The sequence below is a fragment of the Perca flavescens genome, chromosome 1, assembly GCF_004354835.1.
Source record: "Perca flavescens isolate YP-PL-M2 chromosome 1, PFLA_1.0, whole genome shotgun sequence".
NCBI classification, from domain to species: Eukaryota; Metazoa; Chordata; class Actinopteri; order Perciformes; family Percidae; genus Perca; species Perca flavescens.
The window spans coordinates 1789955-1812577 of NC_041331.1; the positions used below are offsets into that span (position 1 = coordinate 1789955).

Consider the following 22623-nt stretch of genomic DNA (forward strand, 5'->3'; position numbering starts at 1 on the left):
ACCATCTAAAAGTCCATGGACATGGAGCGCTGTTGGGGGTCAACTATGGTGGTACTGTTACGAGCGCTGTTGCCACGGACACTGAGGGTTCCGCAGGGTCCTGACATCCCACCAATACCTCCAGCGATGCCACTAGGCCCCGCCATGCCCACTCCTCCCGCCATACCCATTCCCCCAGCCATCGCCATTCCTCCTGTTATCCCCACCGCTCCTCCAATCCCCCCTCCTGCAATCCCTGATGCTACTCCTACTCCTCCCATTGCTCCGCCTGTGGCTCCTCCTCCCACCCCTGCTCCACCACGCCCATAGATCTCACATGGGATCTCCTCTGTGACCAAGTCCTCGATGACCTTCTGGTCGCAGTCGTGAGTCTGTGAGTGCTGCTTGTAGCCATAGCAGCTCTTCTTGTAGCTGGCCGTGGAGTTGAACGTCTTCATGGGTGGTGGTTTGGAGAAGTCGTTGTGGTAGGACAGCTCCAAGGAGCTCAGGGTGGTGCGGCTGTGCTTCATGCTGCCGCCTCCAGTAGCTACAGAGGCCTGCGAGCCGCAGTGGTGCTCGTGGACACAGCGGGACATGGTGGAGGAGCGCCGCAGCTTGTGGAAGCTGTCCAGCTCCTCAGACAGGTCAGCTAAATCTGACGATATCTCCTTGTCACGTAGGGAGAAGAGCTCGTAGTGGGGCGGGTCGAAGACCTCCTGGAAGCCTGCCTTGTTGAAAACGCCAGGCCGGCGAGCTACAACCTTGAAAAGAAGATCGATTCAGACAGTTCAATTTTAGTGATAAGCAGGCCACTAGTTTTCACACTGATATGAGTATATTTGAGTCGTTTTTGTCTGTACCTTTTCTTACTGGTTATAAGTGGGTGGGGCTCAACTGGGAAAAGGGATGTCACATACTTCTGTGCACCAATCAATTGCGCAACATTTGAATTTAGAATCTGATAAGAGATTGCTGCTTATGTTGCCAGACCACTATCACAACACTGGGAAAGCCTTTATGGGACGCTTCACACTACCTTTACCTAAAACTAATGCCATAAAGAAAACTGTAATGTATAGGGCACTGTCAAACTGCATTTAACACAAATTACAAGTGAGATCACTTTTAAAAAGGAAGTAAAATTAGCAATTAGTCAAATAAAAATAATCTCAAACTGCATATGATAGTGGGGATGTGAATGTGGATTAATGTTGTGTTTACCAAAGTACGAACGTGTCCATTGGTTACTTGTGTCAAACGTTTGTTGAGAAGGAAATGTGAATGTATCAGTAGAAATATATATATATATATATATATATATATATATATATATATATATATATATATATATATATATGAGTATTGATAATGTGGAAATATTAATTATATAGTAATTGTTTATTGTATTGATAATATGGAAGTATGAATGTAACGTTGATTGTCTTGTTTTGTTTTATCTTTTGTGTGGACCCCAGGAAGAATAATTGTTACTTTGGTAACAACTAATGGGGATCCTAAATAAAAAATAAAAAAAAAGATGTTAAATCCTTGGGTGGATTTAGTCTTTCTTGTCTGTCCCCAGAGCTACCAGAATCCCACCAGCACTTTCAATTATGTGTCTCTTCTTTCCCCCTGAACAAAAGGTCAACCACAAAGGATCACTTACCTTTTTCCTTGGCTGCTTCATCTGGACCAGGACAGAGATGATGAGAAGAACCAGAACTATGCCTGATGAGACACCAATGACGGTGCCATGGGTTTTAGTGATCTGATGAAAAAGCCCCTTAGATCGCTTCTCTGGAGTGGGAAGGTGTGAGGAGAAGAGAGGAAAGAAAAAGAAAAATGAAGAAAGTAAAAAACACGTACAAAAAAATAATAGAATGCCAGCCCTGAAAACCTGCAAAAATAAATCCTATTATAACCATAACAACCTCAATTGGAAAAAGTTGGCAGAAAGAAGACAATCACCTTTGCAGTGGTTTTCATCCCATGGGTACACGCAGTTCTGAACTCCATTGCACACCAGGGAGTTGTTAATACACATGTTGCTGTGGCAGAAGAATGTATTGGCTGAACAGGGGGCTGCGGGCAAAAGACAACACACAGAGATTATGCAATTTATAAACCAACAGGAAAACAGCTGTCTAACAGTGCTGAGTAAAAGATGACTACACAGCAAAAAGGACTGGAAGCTATTTTGACGATAACAACAATAAAATAATAACAACAAAAACAACAAATAAAATATTGATAATTTGGCCGTAGAAATCTGTAGAGACATGTACTGAAAACACATAATGTTCTATTATTTCTTTCTACACTAGAGGTCAAGACATTCCACACAAGGCCATACATCATCGTTTCTGCAGGCACAACATCATGGGGTGATGGGGGAGGAGACGGCAGCTTCACTGAACTGCAGCCTTCGTGTCAAGGGAGTTTGAGAAGCAGGGGAGGGAGGGGAGAGGAGTTGGAAAACTAGGAGTAGGCAGAGAGGAGAAATATGGAAAAGATGAAAAGAAACGCAGGGATTGAGGTGCTGGTGGAAATGACTTTATGCAGTGTAAATGGTCAGGAAAAAGGCGTGAGACATCCCACATTAAAGCAACCGTTGGCGTATCAAGGCTGTGATGGCAGAGACAGACAAGACAGGTAATTGATGCTGGCTGCTGGACTCAGGAGACTGATACACTGCCAGTCAGAAGGAAGAGCTGCAAGGCTCAGGAAAGATGCCCGGGTTTTGGTATAGGCGATCTGGGGCTACAGTAAAAACTAAGGGGAACCTGGTTCTTATGTGTGAAGTGGGGCTAGAGATGGGAGAAGTGGAAATTGGTTGAAAAGCAGTAATATCATATTTTTCTTATGTATCACATAGATTCATTGTTTATTTCATCTGGCCTGAGGAACTGTGTAGCAGGCACACAGTGTACCATTGATCACCACTGTGTTGTGGTCGAGAGATCTTTTTCTGCTCCGATATATAGAAAGACAAACAAGAATCAAACACAGACCTCCCATATCACAGGTGAAAATGTATCTGAACTATCAACTGAGCCGTCGGCCATCTTAATTAGTTTTAAAAGAATCTTAATTTACCTTGAACACAAAGCAAATTATTTTTGAGATGATACTCGAGAGACAGGTTTGATGTCTATTTTAGGCCCAACCCTTTGTTAGGTCTAACTCACAAAAAAATGTCCAAGACAAAAGACAAAATCTTTCTGAAAGCATCCCCTGATTAACCAAAGATCAAATTTAAACTGATGTAATCTGTAGTGTCACATTTTCACAATGTGTGACTATGTTAGCTGCATTTTGTGATTAAATGAAATTACAATGTTTCTATTTTGAGGTGTTGACAAGAACAACAAAATGCTGATTTGAGCTATACAACTAAAGAAAGAAAGAAAGAAAGAAAGAACAATTTTCTATTGAGTCAAGCCAATATTATTTATAAAGCTCAAATTCCTAAATCACAAATTTCACAAACTCCTCCCAAAAAACCTTTAACCGGGAAAGAAATACATCTCAGAGAGAGCAACAGAAGCAGGATCGCTCTTCCAGGACCAGCAGACATGCAGTTGATGTTGTATGTACGGAGTAGATCATTATTAGATTATAACATGAAAACATCAGCATGACATCAGAATGACAATGTTAGATAGATAGATAGATAGCAAACATACATGAATAACATAGATCCAGGAGATGATGCCAAAACAGGCAGGAACTGAGCCACACAACCTCCTCTCTACCACCTCTCCTTATTTTTCTTCATCAGTGAGACAGGATCATGGCCAGAGAAAGCCTGGACGTAATGTCCTGTCAAATCTGTCTCTTGTGGATTGTTCACTCCTCCAAACTGTCCCAGTCACTTTGATAAAAAATGTCCACCTCTCTAGCTGCAGCTGTGGACACACTTCCTGAGTCTTTATCACAGCTGAAACAGACTGTGGTCCGCTCCAGCAGCCTTACCCACTGCTCCGAGGTCCACTGTGATGAGGGCTCAGAGCCTCCACTTGCCTTTCCCTGCGTGACTCCTCTGCCTCAGGGTTAAATCATTTTGACAAAGGGACATGTATAAATGTGTGTAAGGGTCTGTACGGTATAAAATAACGCTTGTGTTGGAGTGTCCACCCCATCTATCTCCCAGTAAGCCTGTAGATGGGGTCGCTCACCGCGACCACTTCCAAATCCATTATGCATGTGCCGCCTTCAATGTAACCACTCACAGGGTGTCATCAGCGCTTCACACTCTTACCCCCATCCAACCTCCATACACCCAAACATACACACAAGCACACAACTCATGTCTGAATGTATGTGTGGGCGTGGGTGTGAGCATAAGTGTGCATTGAGTTAAGTCTTAATATGCATGGTTTACATGTCAGAGCGGGTTCTGTCTAAAGATTATAGGGCATTAAGGATGATGGAGTGCAAAACTCATCATGTTCTCTGGGTGACAAAGATTAATGGTTCTCTATGACCTCCAAGTAAACTTTGAGCCAGTCGCTGACTCTGACCAAATAAAGTTTGGGAGTTATTCAAGAGACTTCAGACTTCTTTGAGATGAACTGTGTGATCAGAATTAATGAGGATCCAAATGGTCTTAAGGACTCTCAGAGTAAAAGAAAAACACCCTTGCTGAATTTAAAAAGCCATTAAGTCCTGACTGCAATGGTTATGGGTTTGCTGATGAAAACAACATTAGTAATCACCCAGGGTTTGGAAAGTGTGCAGGAGAATGTGGCAATTAATATCTCAGTCTATTCAGGCATTTAATGAAAATATTATGGTGTGCTAACAGAAAAAGGCATGGCAATTCCTGATACTTAATGTGCAACCTTTAACATAGCATCTGTTTGAAAGTTCCTTGTCCTTCAAAAACAATGAAGCTTAAGGTATAATTACTTCTAGTAGATCCATTAACCATACTCAGCTATTCTTTTCACCAAAATAGATAAATTCCTATTTTCCTGTTGTAAGTGGCCTGTAATAAGCACAGTATCATGCTGTGACATGCATATAAAAAAAATATTTGATGTTTTCAGTTATTTAAAAATGCTGGAGTAAATAATTGGTTTTCTCATATCTTTGCTCTAAACATGGCACAGTGTAATTAGCTTTCTACGCTGAAATGACACTTGACACACACTTTATCTGTTAGTGACTACTGATGTAGACAGAATGCAGGACCTCATATATATTGTGTGTGTGTGTGTGTGTGTGTGTGTGTGTGTGTGTGTGTGTGTGTGTGTGTGTGTGTGTATAAAGTTGTGGCTGTTACAGTAAAGTAATGACATATGCATGGTGCTTTTAGTCCATTACAGAGAGTTAAACAGTCATAAGGGGCAAGGGAAACTGAAATGGAGCCTGAGGCCTGTACTACAAAGCAAGATTTGGCGTTAACGAGGTAACTTCAGGTTCAACCCAGGGTTTTGTGTATCACGACGGTGGATCACTTGTTACCGGGTTAAATCACCGTGGTAACTCATGCTGAACACCTAACCTGGTGGGGAGCAGGTTATGTTGGAGATTAGAGATCAGCCGATGTAAAAGCACCGCCTACTGACCAATCAATACTCGATTGATAACGGTGTCACCGTTCTTAGAAGATCTGCTGGAGCTGGAGAGAGAGAGAGAGAGAGAGAGAGAGAGAGAGAGAGAGAGAGAGAGAGAGAGAGAGGGGGGAGAGAGAGAGAGAGAGAGAGGGGGAGAGAGAGAGAGAGGGGAGAGAGAGAGAGAGAGAGAGAGAGAGAGGGGGAGAGAGAGAGAGAGAGAGGGGGAGAAAGAGAGAGAGAGGGGGAGAGAGAGAGAGAGAGAGAGAGAGAGAGAGAGAGAGAGGTGCTCATAAAAGTTCAAACATTTAGAGAGCAATAACCCCATTAACATTCCCTGATGGATATCTTTATGAAAGATATTTTCAGCGGAGGTAATTACCTATTTGTCGGCTTCTTGAGCCGTGTGTTGCCAATGCGACACATCGGTGTGAATTATGTTTTTGTTATTTTTATTTTCTCTCACAATCGCTTACCACTGCCAGCGTTGCACCTGAAATAATAGGCTAAAGCAACGACAGTTTATGGAAAGCACAAGTGTAATTGGTCAGATCTTGTGCCTGACTGATGGGGAAGTAATATTGATAAGTGTTGTGATTTACGCATTAAAACAGCGTTGGCTATTTTTGCCAGCTTTCCTTCCTGTTTTAGGAAACAGTGACTGTATTTCGTTTTGCCTGTAAAACCATGTCTGTGTTCTTTTATATTTATGTAGAATTATAGTTTGAGATGGGAAACTCTGAGTTTTCAGTTCCAGAACAGCTGATTTGAGTTGGTTCAATCAACTCAGAGTAGGTTGACTCAGAGCTAAGCACGTGCACCACCACAATAAAAAGGCAGCATGAATAGAGCCATGATGCTACAATTCACCATGGTAACAACCACAAACAAACTGGTCGGCGGATATACTCATGCGCACATACAGCGAGTTTGAACCATAGACTGTTATGAACATGTATTTTGTTAAAAAAAGCAACATAGCAGCTGCTGCAAAAGAGAGAGAATTGGTGTGGGAGAAAATTGCTGCTCGAGTCTGAACATTGACAGTGTATTCATTTCATTTTTAATCACAGGTGACCTATAATATTACTGGTGAAAACTGGAATGGTATTACACCTATAATTTCATTTAGGTGCAATCCTGCGGGCAAAAAAGTAAGCTGATCATTAACAGAAATATAATTTATAATCATTTAATTATTTTTAATGTCTCTCACTGGTTTGTGTCCATGGAACACTACAAAAAACGTTTAAAAATAACGTTTCAGAGCACACTTTTCTGACGGCTCTGCATACAGTGGCTTTACTAATATGATCCGCATCACCAATGTTGTAAAGAAAACTGCCGTTTGCAAAAAACATAATGCGACACAAAGAATCTGCTTGGATGTTAAAGCCTGTCCACGATGGTTGATGTTAGTAATATGAGGACGGATATATCTGATGGACTGTGAAGAAAATACCTCTCAAATCGGTCATCTGGAAATGAAAATACATCTAGTTGGACTTAATATCTAACCTGACTCCGCCAGATGGATTGCTTTGCATTTGCTCGGCATATCCATCTGGGAACTTTCCGTTGGAGAACTTTTGGGAAGGGGCGGAATACTGGTTATTTGATTGGATGAACCATCTGTCTATCACCTATGTTGGTGATAGATGGGCCAAATCAACCAATCAGATCCACGAAGCGTATGAAAATACAACCACAAGCCCGCCCCTGCTGTTGCAGGCAAAGCATAGCTCGTAAGCTCAGCATGCAAGCAACATGTCGGTCAAGGATATTTGCCGTTTGTGTAACGAGAATTTAGGAATAAAAGACACCATTTCAGGTTCCCGGACCATATTCCAATAGAAGGATCCAAGAGAAAAAAAGCATTAGCGAGCGGCTAACAGAATTAGGGCTACCGCTGGCTGATAATACTGGTTAGCTGATTGGATAAACCATCGGTCTATCACCACCTAACCCACCTCAAAACCAACGCTGATTGGCCCGGTCGTTTGGCTAACGGCTCCAAATTTTCTTTGCCTCAAGATGCCAGACTGATCTGCGAGTGGAAAACTGGAGCTCGCCAGATCAGGACGGTCTCACGAGGCTACTTAATATCATCTCCCGACTAAAACTCTCTGTGAAGTACTAATACAGCTTTTTCATCAACGGGATCGTTGACAAAAGGACATGCAGAAATGCAAAAGGCTGAGGCATGTTGTCAAGACGACTGGTACTCACGGTCAACAAATGAGGTGAAGAGCATGCGGAATCGGCTGAGTCGGCTCTTCTCATCAGCCCACATTCGCACAACTCCCACACCGGTATCCAGCATCACATCATTGGCAACGGTGCTACAGAATTTGGCCTTGAGGTTCTCGATGGCACTGCTGCCATCGTACACGGCCACAAAGTTCTTCTTGCACTCATTTGAGTGTTCCATCTGGTACTCCATGAAGCGCAGGTAGATCTGCAGATAGACAAAAGATTAAGTCAATCACAGCCAAACAATGTGGAGGCAAATGAACAGCAGAACTCCACAGCAATTCATTAGCTCCACCCTACAGCTGTCTAAACATAATCACCAACTGTCCTTTTAATGCAGAAAAAAATAGAAATGATCAAAGTTGAACACTGTGATAAACCTGCCCACCTCTTCACCAGAGCATGCTAGGATGGGAACATGGTAAACGGTTTAGAAGATGGATAATATCAAATAATATAGTTAATTTAATCGGAGTTGTGCTGCAAGCATGCATCATTCATACACTAATAACTGGCTACTTAGAAAAGTCAGTCTTTGAAATACGAATGGGAAAGTCAGGTAAACTTCCATGTTTACATGACACTCACGTTTACAATTGGCAAACTTCTCACCTGTGATGATGACAACCCAAACACATCTTTTTCTAATGTGATATTTTACTACCTTACAATTTAATAAGGCTTACTTTTGTGACCAAACTACACCAAAGTGTCTTCCACAACATTAACGTCATTAAAAGCCATTCCAGATAGTGAGCATGTTTAATTGGCTCTGGAACTGGCTCACGTAAATAGAATGCGTTTATTATTAATACAACACCTGTGCTTTTCTTACTATCATTTGTCAAAATGTCTGTTGTGAAAAAGATCAACTGAAATGCAACATGTGTTTGTGCCTGTGGCCTGTGTTTACATAGGCCTTGTACACCCACTCTCACACACAAACACACGCATGCATGCACGCACACACACACACACACACACACACACACACACACACACACACACACACACACACACACACATACACACACACACACACAGTTCATGTTGTCAGTTCATGTTGTCATGTTGCCACTTGTGCATGTGAACCACTAATGTTTGCACACACATGCATGCATGAACACACAGAAACACCCACACACATGTTGTTGTTTCTTTTTACAATAAATGTTCTATTAAAAATACTTTTGTCATTTTTATTTATATTTATGTTAAAATAAGAGCAGTTAAATCTGTCCGGTCAAATTTGACCGCAAACAGTAAATTAAGGGGGGTAGCAACGAACTGTGTATAAATCAGCAGTCACTATATGACAAGATCTTGGCCACAGGGCGGGGACAACAACTTAGATGAAACTTCAGCACATGTAGCGTGTAAGTACCTGTAACCATGCAGCAGTTAGCTGCTCTTATACTGCTGCTGAGTGTGCTCAGCTGCTCTGTTCCTTCTGCTTCATTGAGTTAATATCTGGTGAGGCATCTCAGTGCTGCTGCTAAATTCAGATCCTTTTCACTGCTACCTCACACTGCACATGTAGGACCATTGAAATGACCACGGAGACTAATCTGTGTGTGTATGTGTGAGAGAGAAGTTAGGTAGAGCATGTGTGTGAGTCATGCATGAAGCTGCACATGTGTATGCTTAAAATATTACTATGAGTGCATAATGTGTATGGGTAATTGCTTACAGTACCTTATGTGACAGTATATTATGTAATTTGTGACTGTGTACATCTGCTGTTATACACTTAATTAGATGTGCATGAATTTGTTTGTGAATGTGTGTGTGTGTGTGTGTGTGTGTGTGTGTGTGTGTGTGTGTGTCAGTATATTGTGGTGAGGGGGAGGTGGGAGTAGCATAGGAGCATGTTGATGACTCATTTAGTGATGAGGAAGAAGGAGAGCAGCTGTAAAGACTAGGCAGGTTGTATGGTTGTAATTTCAATGAGGTTTTGGATATCAACTCATAAATATCAGAACTTATGAGATCACTGGGCTTTCACTCTCGGCTTAAAAATGTACTTATAAATCTCGAGGGCTGTATTTTATAAACAAAATATGCCCGCATTTTTTCCCCCCATGCTGCCTCTTTGTGTATTTGCACTGCACTTATTATGTATTAAATTACAATCATAATACAGACATGACCACTGGAGCATTTGATTTCAATGACTGGAGAACACAACTACTACATTCATACAAAATATGTAAATCAGGAAAATCACTGACAAACAAAATCCAACACGTTGATATTGGAATTCTCTACTGAAACATGCGGTGACATCACATTTGTTATCAGAGTATGAGCACAAAAAAAAGAAAATGAATGATGATAATGTTAAGATAGAGAACACTGTCAAGGTGAAGTGCCAGAGCAACTCTACTAAAAGAAAGGGGGAACACACTAAACCCAATGATAGTACACTAACTAGGGATTCATGCTACGTTTACACGTGGCCGGCTATTTTCATAAACGGACATTTCAACCTCTCCGTTTTCAGAAAAGTGTTCGTTTACACGTACCTGTGTATGCCGTCAATGCCGTCAAGAGCACGCCAAACCTGTAGGTGGCAGTGTAACAAGAGGCTCAAGCCCACGTTAGCCAATCAGAATCCCGAAAATAGCAACAACAGCAACCAATCACTTTCTCTTTCTCTCTCTCGGCTGCGTGTTAACGCAGGGCACAAACGAAGGGAAATGTCTCCATTTTCCAAAATAACCATGCACGTGTAAACGGGGTATTAGAGTTGACTCCATAAATATTTAGAAATTCTGAGCTGTTCTTGTTTATTTTCAGGGCATCACCTCAATTCATCTCTGTTTACACTGCAATACTTCATGTCATGGTACATTTCTACATTATTTCTCATCAGAGTATTACTTCTTCTCTATTCGGGGATAGACTGCATGTGTCCCCAGTGAGATGAGATTGTGTAGCACTTGTAATGTAGTCCAGTTTAGAGTTGGAAAAAAAGCAACTCCATGCAGTTTGTCACCATTTACCATTTACACTGATTAACAATGCAATACCATTAAAATAATTAGAAAACATTAGTGCTTTGACCTGAGATACACATTCAGCTTATCAAATGCACTCAGAAGGATGCGTAACAAAATATTTCAGTGTGTATAGTAAAATGGTAGAACATAACTGAGAGTGACGTTAATGATTGGGATGTAAGCTTTCCTCTAATGTTGTTCAGTCTTTCAGTGTCTAGCTAGTTAAGAGATGAGATTAATAAAACGCCCTTGAATACTTTAATATGTGAGATCTCAGGATGTTTTTATATTTTATATCATCTACTTTAAGTACATTAAGGCGTATTTGTCAGATATTTGAAAATGAATAGTTTAGACCAGACACTAGATCTGAAAGTGAAATCTGAAAGTACCAAACATGGGTGGAAGGATAGAAGCGATGCATGCCATCATTCCTGATGATTCATTTGTACTTTGGTACTGACCTTGGACTGAGGAGGAGCCCTGATGGTCCAGATACAGTCCAGAGCATCGGTAGGCTTCACTTTCTCTTCCTCCTCCACCTGACTGGAGCGAATAATCCCATCCCATCCACCGATTTCAAACTGACAGTCTGTACAGAGACAGAGGAAATGTGGAGGAGAGAAGAAGAAAGAGAAAGAAAGGCAGACAGACAGAGAAAGGTAAAAGACAGGGAAGGTGAGAAAGGCATCACACGGATGAACGTACATGAGAGAAGCAAAAAAAGAAAAACGAGAGAGGGAGAAGAAAGCAGAAGATAAAGAGGAAAAGGGGTGGGATGAGAAGAGGAGCATGACAGACAGAGACAAAGATGAAGGATATTAAAAGAAGTATGGGATTTAAGGTGGAATTAAAGTGAGCACAGCGGATTAGGACAAAGGACAATAAGAAGACAGAGGAACAAAGGCAAAAGACAGAGAGGAAAGAGCCGGATGAAAGAGGTGTGTGTTCCTTAATGTGTTTAAATGTGTGCATGTGTGTGAATGTACATCCTTTCACTTCATGTACAATTGTGTGCTTGTCAAGGTACATTTGCACGTTCAGCATTCACGTCAGAGGCAGAGATCGCCTCCGGTAAGATTCAAAAGGATCGGGAAAAGAAATCTGCAAAATACTGAAGAGCTTACCTGGGATGGGGTTTAGCAGTCCGCCCACGTGCAGATGAAAATCAGGGTCTGAAATGATAAGATTTGGGAGGCACATTACTCTCAATCCACACAGTAGAAATGGGTAAGCAGAGAACACAAGCTAAGATCCCATTAAGGCAGGCCAGATAAAGCAGAAAGGGGTCAGCTGAAGCTAATATCTGTTGCCCGATGGGAGACACTGATTTCTAGGCATATTGGGTTTAGATTAAAGAGGCTCTGATGTTGAACGTGTGTCTGCTGTAGAGCAAGACAAGTGAAGGAAAGAAAGCTATGATGTTGGAGACCTTATTGTTTGAATGTTATTTTTTCTGTCACACTGAGATCGAATTCTCCTCGATGTTTTGCATGGACTTTGAAAAAGCAAACTAAGCAGATCCAGTTCTCTGCACATATTACCCAAAACCTTTGATGTATACAGAAATATCTTAGAGAATCTGAGGGTGTTTACATTCAGTGAAAATATACAGTTTGGGTGTCCCTACCTGCAATGAAGGTGTACTTAATGCGGAAGCCGAGGCCTTCCAGCTCCTCGTCGCTGGTGAACTTGATCCACATGAAACGTCCCGTCGATGTAACCAGGCCTGGGTTCTTTCCCCCACAGAAGCGGTCAATGAGCGGCGAGAACCCAAATGGCCCATCACGGATTTCGATGTGATCGAAGCGGCACTCAAATGATGGCTCGATGTAGTAATTCTTATCAAAAGCCAGCTGAATCCTTTGTCTAGAAAGAGCTTTGGTGAACAAGGGAGTGGGGAGAGAAAGGAAACAAAAGAGGTAAATCCATGGAAGCAATAAAATTTAATCTTGCTTTTGCAGGACAAAGAAAAATCTGGTTGGTCTTCTAAAGCACAAAAGTCGAGTCAAAAATTAGTTAATCGGGATTATGAAGTTGAGCACTTATTACAACTTATTTATTTTTCTAAGATCATTTTTTGGGGCTTTTCTGCCTTTAATGGACAGGACAGCTAGGTGAGAAAGGGGAAAGACATGCAGGAAACCGTCACAGGTCAGACTCAAACCCTGGACCTCTGTGTCGAGGCATAAACCTCTCAGTTCATGTGCACCTGCTCTACCCACTGAGCCAACCCGGCCCCTTGAGCACTTACTTCTAACCCCTCAGCTGACTGTGTGGAGAGCGATCTTTTTAGAAGTTTGTTCGGGGTATTTCTGATCTTATCTATCTGTTAAAGTGATGGCTTTTCGTCATGCAGACATAACTGACTTTTACTGTGATTAAATGATCCTTTAATCAGACATGACAGGACATTTATAGAACAGTCTTAAATTATCGTGCAACATTTGGTACCTGGTGCACAATAGACCTTCTTAACGGCAGATATGTTGACATGTCATAGTAGGAAAAGCACAGGTGTATTCAAAACCATTACTGATGGCTGCATTCCACTTAGGAGAGGTCCTGGTATTGTGCATGCTGATTCACTGAAATATCTTACTGGGACACTTGATGGAATTGAGCCATCGTTAAGGTTATTCATTTCAGCTGTGCTTTTCCTACTATGACAAGTCAAAATGTCTGCTGTGAAAAAGGTCCATGGTTCTGATCCACTGCTCAAAAACAGCACTGAGCTCAAAAGTATTAATATAAAAGGAAGGAGTGTTATGTCCTCTGACATCACTTGTGAATTGTTAAATGATTCTTGACATTGAAGCTGTAACTAATATCCACTGTGAGCACAATGGATGATCGTCCCACTTCCATGTACTTCACATTTACACTGCATGTTGGATATAATCAATAAACCCATTGCAGTACCTGCTCTGCCTTAACTACCAAGCAAGATGCTACCTAGATGCGCTCCCAAAACAGCACAGGAAATGATTACACAGATTAACATACATGTTTAACCTAATTACATCACCCAGACATTGTTTATGCTTTGGTTTTGTGCTTTCCAATTGTGGTTGACAGCATTATAAGCACATTTCTGCATCTGTGAACATATCAACATATGCAAGCATGCATCACACAGCACATATACACACACACACACACACACACACACACACACACACACACACACACACACACACACACACACACACACACACACACATACACACACACAGACATACAAAAGCAGATACAAACACAGTCTGACATGTCAGCATTGCTATCTCTGAGTCAGTGAATACAGAACATTGCAACCACAGCATGAAGTGTAGTTCACAAGTTCATCTGTCATGCTAAGGCACAGTATGTCTATATCTCCCTAACCCCCCCCCCACACACACACACACACACACACAGAGGAAGTATTTAACAAGGGCAATTCATGCCTGCCTTGGGAGATGAATCATACTAAATAAAGATGCTGAGGGTCGGAGGTGGGGCACTGAATCATCTCTGGCATGGAGAAACCAAGCATGCCCCGTTAGAGAAAAAAAGAGCGATGTCAAGGGCGGTACATACATGTGTATGGTGCAGTGTATTTGTGTCTCTGTTTTTGTCTTTGAATTTGAGCCTGAGTGTTCTCCCTTTCTGCTTGAGCGAGCAGCTTGTGTGTCTGCACTTCCTGCTATCCGTGTGTTTATTCCCTGGTGCGTTGACTCTCATTCTCGCTATAACATTCTATCTAACACACACACACACACACACACACACACACACACACACACACACACAAATGACACAGCTTGATACAGAAAGACCAGAAACCATAATCAATCCATCTACTGAGCAGATGAACTGAGGGACATGGCATAATGAATGATTCTCACTAACACAAATTATAATTACAAAGCTATCTGATTAGCACTTGTGCCAAACGTGAGCATCTCTCTCTCTCTCTCTGTGTGAGAGGCAGAATAAAGGGCTCATCACTGGAGCTCGGATTTGAATATGAGAGAGGCCATTGAGGACCAAATAATAGCAAATGATCATCTGTCCCTTTGCAGACCCACTGTGATGTACTACTGCACACACCAGTAGGCTGCTTGGGATGGAGTCACGGCTTATTCTTCAACAATAGATCTGGGCTTGATTCGTCCACAGGGGGAGCCCTTGAGCTTTGTGTAAAATCTCTCCCCCGCCACAGCAAGAAAAGTACCACACTCACAAGCATGAAAAGCTGCACTTTAACTCCACGAACAATTTCTTTCATCAATTTAGTATGAAAACACATCAAAGAATATCCCAGACCATATCTCCTATAGCTGCTAATGATTCCATTTCAGTCTCCCGTGCAGCAGGCCACCAAATTACTGATGGATGGGATATTTCTGGTATACACTAAAGCATGGACAAGGACGCTTGCAATTTGTTGTTCATGTTCATCTTTTTTTAAATCTTTTTATTAAATAGCGGAGTCTTCTGGCCCACCCTGCTAATAGAGATGAACACAGCACTACTCTGATTCGGCCAAAAGTCAGGGGCTACCCACAATGCGCCACTTTACATCATTTTCAAAGGGTTATATCTGTGGGGTGAAACAAACTCAGGATGGCTCATTCGTAAAATGTCAAGCTGATTGCCCGCCAGCAAAAGAACAGAAAATCAGATAGGGGCGAGGTTATATATAAAACAATGTCAGTCAGACTAATGACATTCACGCAAGGAGGCAATATGCTGAAAGGCGGGAAACTGTGTCAGCTGTTCTGATGACAACAACTACCGAGCAGAAGATAAAGCGTTCAGATGGGAGAGGGCCCTGCTTTACCTTCCAGGATGTAAACACACTCCTTGTTGGGCGGGTAGGTGTTGGGGTAGTTTGGTGATGTGAACACCCCGCCATTGATGTTGCGGACCCACGTGCCACAGTCGTTCTGGTTAGGGCTCTGGCCGCCATGCTCGCTTGGGGAATCTTGAAGCAGAAAGGCATATGACAGACCAAAAGATGGGTTATTGACTCAGGGGATCAATGAGAGAACGTTTGGAAGGAAGGGAGAGTGGAAGGAAAAAGCAGGCAGGGAATAAAGAGGAAGGAAAGGCAGGATAGAATGAAGAAACAAACCCTTATGTTCAATGATACAAGTAGAGATAATGCCTCTTATTTCAGACTGTTTACATATGGGTGAAACATTAATGGAACAGAGGGGAAATGGAGCTTGAGCTTACCTTTAGTTCTCTGTGCCAGAGCGAAACCCTCTTCTATTAGAAAGAAGAGTATCCACGCTGCAAAGCAGAGACGTGACACATTAAACACATTAGTCACAGGTGACATAATATTACATTTATATCCTTGTGTTCAACAACGAAAACATGGATCAACTGCAATATTGATTTAACCTGACCTTTATTAATAACAAGTAAAATATGTATCAATACAAGTTTCAAGTTAATCCCTGATTGAATTTGTAAAATAAAAAAATGTATTGATGAGAAAGGAGGAGAGTGAAAACATAATAATAAGGTAGGTATAGTAATGTCTTTATAATACTAGTGTAAATTCAGGAGTTAAGCATATCATTGTCAATACAAAGCATTCATGAAAGGACAATGCTGGAAAAAATGATTGCAGAGGTAAATGATTGCAGAGGCATTAAGTGATGAACCCTCTTGTAAATGATGGAGCTACGAGACTGAAAGAGATACTGAGCTTGGAAGACGTATAGTTGCAGTTGCTGAAGTGAACATTTCTAACTGTAAGCTCTTTGGGGATAGATGGCTTGGCATACACCTACATGCATTAAATAGTTCAATGTTATTAATGTAACCATTGGTATATAGCAACTTTAGATAAGAAGTGAGGATCATTTCTGATCATTCATTTCTTTATTCTGCTCTGTAGTCTTAGTTAACTGATGAATTGTTGTAGAAGCATGCTGATATACTGCGTAGGGTTAAAGTGTGGTTTAGGGCAGCTTGTTGACTTCAGTAGCAGCAATGGTAAAATATTTCTAGGATTTTATATATAATATAGTTATATAATATAGTAACATGGAACCCTACAGAGACTCTTGCAATAGTAGTAGGTTAGTCCCAGCTGTTACAATCACTATCTGTGGTGGCAACAGAATAAGTACATACAGAAGCAGTAGTAGTAGATATAGCAGTAGGTAGTAGAACAGTAGCTGTGCAGTAGGAATTGGCTAGCAGTAATAACAGTAATAGCAGCAGTTGCAAGTAGTAGTTCGTTAAAGATAGTTTAAACCATCAACTCTCATTCAAAGCACTCTAACTCTAACCTACTAAACTGCAGCCTCGAGGCACCAGAAACATAACACATTAGCAGAAAAAACAGGATTACAGGCTCCAAGGCTTACAGCACTGATGAGGATACACAGTCATTTGGGCAGAGCACTGCTACAGACAATAGGTGAAATATGTTTTATTACAATGATATCTGCACTGAAGGCGAGCATGTTACAGCTTCTGACACTGCCTTGCTGTGATAAGCCACTGTAGACCTGATCCCCTCTGAGTTGATAATAGGTTGGCCCGCTCACATCGAATTAGACAGCGAGCGTGAGCCTGGCACGTTGCATAATGGCAACCAGGAAGAGAGGATGGAAGAGAGAGAGAGAGACAAAAAGAGAGAGATGGGGGGGGTCTAATGAAGACAAATGCATGGTTAACATAAGCAGTGAACACAACTGCACCAATGAGCATGCATGTTTGAATGGAATGTTTGGATGGTTTTGAAATGCGCGCACACACACACACACACACACACACACACACACACACACACACACACACACACACACACACACACACACACACACACACACACACAGCCCCCAGGCTCTGGGTTCCTCATTACTTCTATCTCCATTTTCTTGCATTCTTGCAATGAAGTATCGTATGTGGGGGTATGAACTATAGCAAAGGGGAAATTTAGAGAACAGACCACCCAAACTCAAGAACCAAATAGCAGAGAGATGCTGTAGGCTCTCACTGAAACTCTCATTTTATTTATTTATTACATTATTAGCCAGTCATTAAATCTTGCAGATAGCAGGGACGCTGCTCGACATCTTGTCATCCTTTCAAATGCTTTTGGTTGAAAATGAACAAAACAGACTCTGTAAGAAACACTGTTTTGGATAATGTCTGTTTTACTTGTAAGAGTTATAAACCAAAGAGCTGCCTTGAGCTGCCGAGGCAGAAATGTGCATCAAGCATAATCAATATTTAAATTAACTTATTAGGCAAAAGTTGCATAATGTATGCAGGCATTTGTAACATGTTTACAATTCACAATATTATGAATAAATCACAAGCTAAATAGAGTTGCAGCCATTGTCACTTCAACACCAAGACAACGTTGTGTGAATGTGTGTACAAATGGATGACAAATGATAATCGGAAAACCCCATAAACAGAAACAAACACAACAGTTTACAATGTCAATCAACACGCTCTCTTACAAAATATCATACGGTCTGTTATCCTCCAGCCTAAAGTCCACTAGAAGGAGTGTCAAACATACTGTAGGTTAGAACATTCATGTGCTGCTAAATTACTTAAAGAAATATTCTGGACATTTGAAGGCATTGTCACATCCCACTAAAATAAGCTGTAACTCTGGTCATTTTAAAGAATTAAAGGGAAATTACCGCGGGTTCACAGCGTGACTCTAGGTCATGTCATTTCATTTTTACATCACTTCTCACTTCCTCTTAGAAGCCAAGTAGAGGCTGTAATTTGCTTTTTTCCCTCTCGATACTGACTACAGTAGACATGACAAAAACAGAGGCCACTGCAGCCTTCTGTAACACAGGACTAAAGAGGGGTTGGAAATAATATTAATAGAGCTGATAATGTGGGATTTTGCTGTATCCTGTCTAGATAAGGAAATACGGCCTTATTTAGGTCTATATGATGTGAATTACAATGATATAGGCCTACCAGCTATGAACCAGCTACGAGAAGTGGATAGGCAGGATTTTTTTTTAAAGAAATATAATAGCAGGATTTTTTTTAGAGAAATATAATAGTATTGCGTACCTTTCAGGTAAGTTTTATTTATTATATACAGGCAAACGACCATTGTTTTTATTAAGCTATCTAATTATTTAATTTTCTTGATATGTTACTGTAGTAGATTTCTCTTCTGTCCTGCTAGGGACTGGAGGCTGTCTCCTTATTGAGAGAAGACAGGACCGTCTTGTTGTCTTTAATGAGTATGATGAGTATGGACTGTTTTATAATTGATGTTTCTGTCACATGTTGTATGCTATCCCATGTGAGAATTTACACAATAAAGTTAATGCTACAAAACAAAATCAGCTACCAGTCCAGACAATATAGACCTAAGTATAGGCTAGCCTAAATTAGTAAAATAACAGACTAACGTTAATAAGACAAGGCCAAGTAGGCCTACAGTTCTACCATAAAGCTTTATAATCCAAATCCATTTAGAGATGACATTAGTTTTCGTCGGACGTCATACTCCGTCCCAGTTCAAATAAAGAAGTGGTATATGACGACATCCTACAGGTAGGCTAAAGTTACACACCTGTGGCCACTTGAGAGCTAATTAGACTATATCAATTAGACCGTACGGATCAGCCTATTAACAGGGACCTGTGCAGTAGGAATAGTAGGCTAGCGAATGGCCTATGAACACACAGTTTACAGACAGACAGTCTACCTGTCTAACCCTCTCCATCTCCAGTCTATGGGTCAAGCCCACTGCTATACTGCAGTAACTTCTACCCAAAGCATCATGAACGCTCCCCTGAACGCACCAAGAGGTGTTGCAGCCGTGTGCTGCGGCGCGTGCGTCAGGTGTTGATGGCGCGAGACCGTGTGGCTGGAGCGGGAGCCACTACATCAGCAGCACGCGCACCCGACAACGGACGTCAGCGTCTGGCTGGCTCTGAACTCGGAGAGGACAGCTGGAAGTAGGCTTACCGTTTGTTGTATTCACACCTGTAAAGAGTCCAGTAGCCCGACTGGGACAGAGGCTACAACATGTTGGGATGTCAGTGAGATAAGACGGTCCAACTGTCAGCTTATTATTGGAAAACCCTAATGCGCCCCGATGGATTTATTTTTATTGATTTTGATGATGAGTGTCCATTATAATCATGAACCACCATCAGATTACACTCACGTAGGCTGATATGGACAGAGGCACACCTTGCAGTGCCTAAACTGGCTAAACCTCTCCGGTTCTGGTCCCTTTTTAATTACGCTTACATGGTCCAGCATAGCCTATAGGAGCATTACAGAATAATGGATCCTTTTTTATTTGATCAAATGGTGAAAGCCAACAGAAGGTTCATGAGAAACCATTTGTTGTTAGGCTATTTTAGTTTATTTCCACATTGACCGGGCTCTGGCCGGTTCAACCAACCAGACCTTACCGAACTCAGAAGAACCTGTCTGGCTTTTGGTGAATCTTAGAAATCAGAAAGCAGACCAACAGATGCTGGAACTTGAATTGAGCAGTCAGTGATTAATGGCGATGTCCATCAGGGATGTGGCCAATAAAACAGGAAGATTTAAACAGAGGGCAAGTTGATACTTAAGACAGAGACTGAGAGAGAGAGATGCGGAGGAAAGATTACTCAGTTTTGTAAATTGCCTTTGCGTTCTCACTTTAAGAGAAATGCATAAAAAATCTTGAGGAGATTTTAATCTGTTCCCTTCTGAACCTTATCAATAAAAAAAAAAAAAAACATAATTTCATGCTATCCTTATTTCTTTGAACGCGTTGAAATTCACATCACCTGCCAATAAAAGACCCACTGTGCTAAAAAGAGAAGAGGTAAATGGACGGATACATTTAATCCAATCTTAAAATAAACTGTCGATTCTTTGTGCCCAACGCGCTGGACCTTGACGCGCCTCACGGATTCTCGGGCAGCTCGTATCCAACTCACCTCTGTGCATTTCCTCTCACGGTGTGATTCCAACCCAAAAGCACCTTTCTAAAAACGCTCTCCTTTTCTGTCCATTTTAAGGGGTCCACGGGGCTCTTCACAAAACCCAACTTTTCTCGGACAACCGTAAATCCATTACGCAGAGCCACGCTCCGAGAAGACTAGCAACACCGAGCTCTTCTTCAGTCGGCGGTCCCGCGGCGTCTGGCTGGAAGATGAACAGTGCTGCGAGCCTTTCAGCCAGGCATCATCACTGGGAACACAGCTTCCAGTGGCACTACAGCGGAGATGACAGGTGGGCGGAGGCGCTCTAGGAGAGATGGGTATCCAAAAAGACGCAAATTGATGATGGATAGAAAGAGAGAGAGAGAGATGGAAGAAGAGTACGGAGGAAGAGGAAAAAGAAGAGGAGGAAGAGAGTCCGACTCTGTCTGCTTCTCCTCCGTGTCTGAACTAAGCAAAGCTTCTGAACGAGGCTCATTTAAACCGTGGCCGCTGCTTACATCAATGAGTGGCTTGTCATGAGCATCGTCAAGTTAGACACAACCAAGAAATTACATTTCCGGCCGTGTCTTTCAAAGTAAAACCGCACTGACGAACTTGTTGCAACAAAACAAAAACACACAGACACACACACAAATAAGCAAAAGAAAGAATGCAGGCATTCACAGAAATAATACACATGGTCATGAACACACATGGCAAAAAGCTGTTGTTGTCATCTTGTTATACGTAAATTATTGGGGGATGCATTATCTTAATATGATTGGTTAATGATATCTTGCTGGGGAAAATGGACAAGTTGCAAATCAAGAGATGTGCATAATGCATGAAAAGAAAAGCTGAATAATTCTGCTTTATTAAAAAAAAGGACTTCATGGGCTAAACACATATTTAACCCAGTTTTGTGATGAAGGCCTTAGATTGTATACTATATTGTTCTTGATTTTCTGTCCAATGGCCAAAAGTTCTCCAACGGAAAGTTCCCAGATGGATATGCCGAGCAATGCATCCATCTGTCGGAGTCAGGTTACTTCAACCGAGCTTCTGCGCGAGAAAGTCACCTGACGCCTTTAAGTTTCAAATTAGCATGAAGTAGTTTTTGTTTTTTTCCATAACTTCTTAAAAACTTACCATAAGAAGCTAACTGACTGGCACCCCGTAATATGAACCAGCATATATCCCCTAAACCAAAGGTGTTGAACTCTAATGTAATGAATAATGTAATTAATATACAGTACGTGGACACTGCTTTCATCACAAATAAACAATCTCACTACAACACTGTATGGTTTTGAAGTTTTAGTTACAGCTGGAGTTTAATGACAAAACTCTTCTGTGCACCTCAACTCTTCTTTTCCAATTGGTTTTATTACTATGCTTTTATTTTTTAGGCTAAATCAACTTGTTTCCAGTTTTGTTCTGGCTCTGTCTGTACAGCTTAACACAACGTGTAGATGGCGCCAGCTCCTCCTTGCTTTAAGTCCATCTCTCGCTCCTGTCTCCCTCCCAAGTAAAAACGCGCGCACGCACGCACACACACACACACACACACACACACACACACACACACACACACACACACACACACACACACACACACACACACACACACACAGCTATTGACTATCAATACTGTATCTAAGCCCCCATGCTTTGCATCACTTGTGATCTACTTAAAGGCCATGCAGCATGCAGGGAAGGCTTACTCTCTCTCTATGCATTATTTAGCAGGGTGGCTCCTGAAGTGGGGGGCCGGGCCCAGGGGGGGTGCTCAAAGCGGCCTCCAGGGGTTCTCTGGAAAATTAAAGGCAGTTTAATTTCACTGCTGCTTCAACTCACTACACATTTAGATAATGAGAGCATATAAAGACAATTATTTTCAGTGTA

General features: G+C 41.7%; 1 protein-coding gene across 1 annotated transcript; it reads right to left on the bottom strand.

The window, feature by feature from the left end:
• Window positions 1-5: 5 nt before the first annotated feature.
• On the bottom strand, window positions 6-21012 carry neto2a (neuropilin (NRP) and tolloid (TLL)-like 2a). Its single transcript, XM_028576623.1, has 10 exons — window positions 20734-21012; window positions 16016-16072; window positions 15618-15761; window positions 12423-12671; window positions 11920-11967; window positions 11257-11384; window positions 7767-7995; window positions 1948-2061; window positions 1646-1776; window positions 6-740 (listed from the first exon to the last, which is right to left on the bottom strand). The coding sequence occupies exons 1-10, from the start codon at window positions 20741-20743 to the stop codon at window positions 6-8; spliced, it is 1845 nt and encodes a 614-aa protein (XP_028432424.1). The 5' UTR covers window positions 20744-21012.
• Window positions 21013-22623: the final 1611 nt, after the last annotated feature.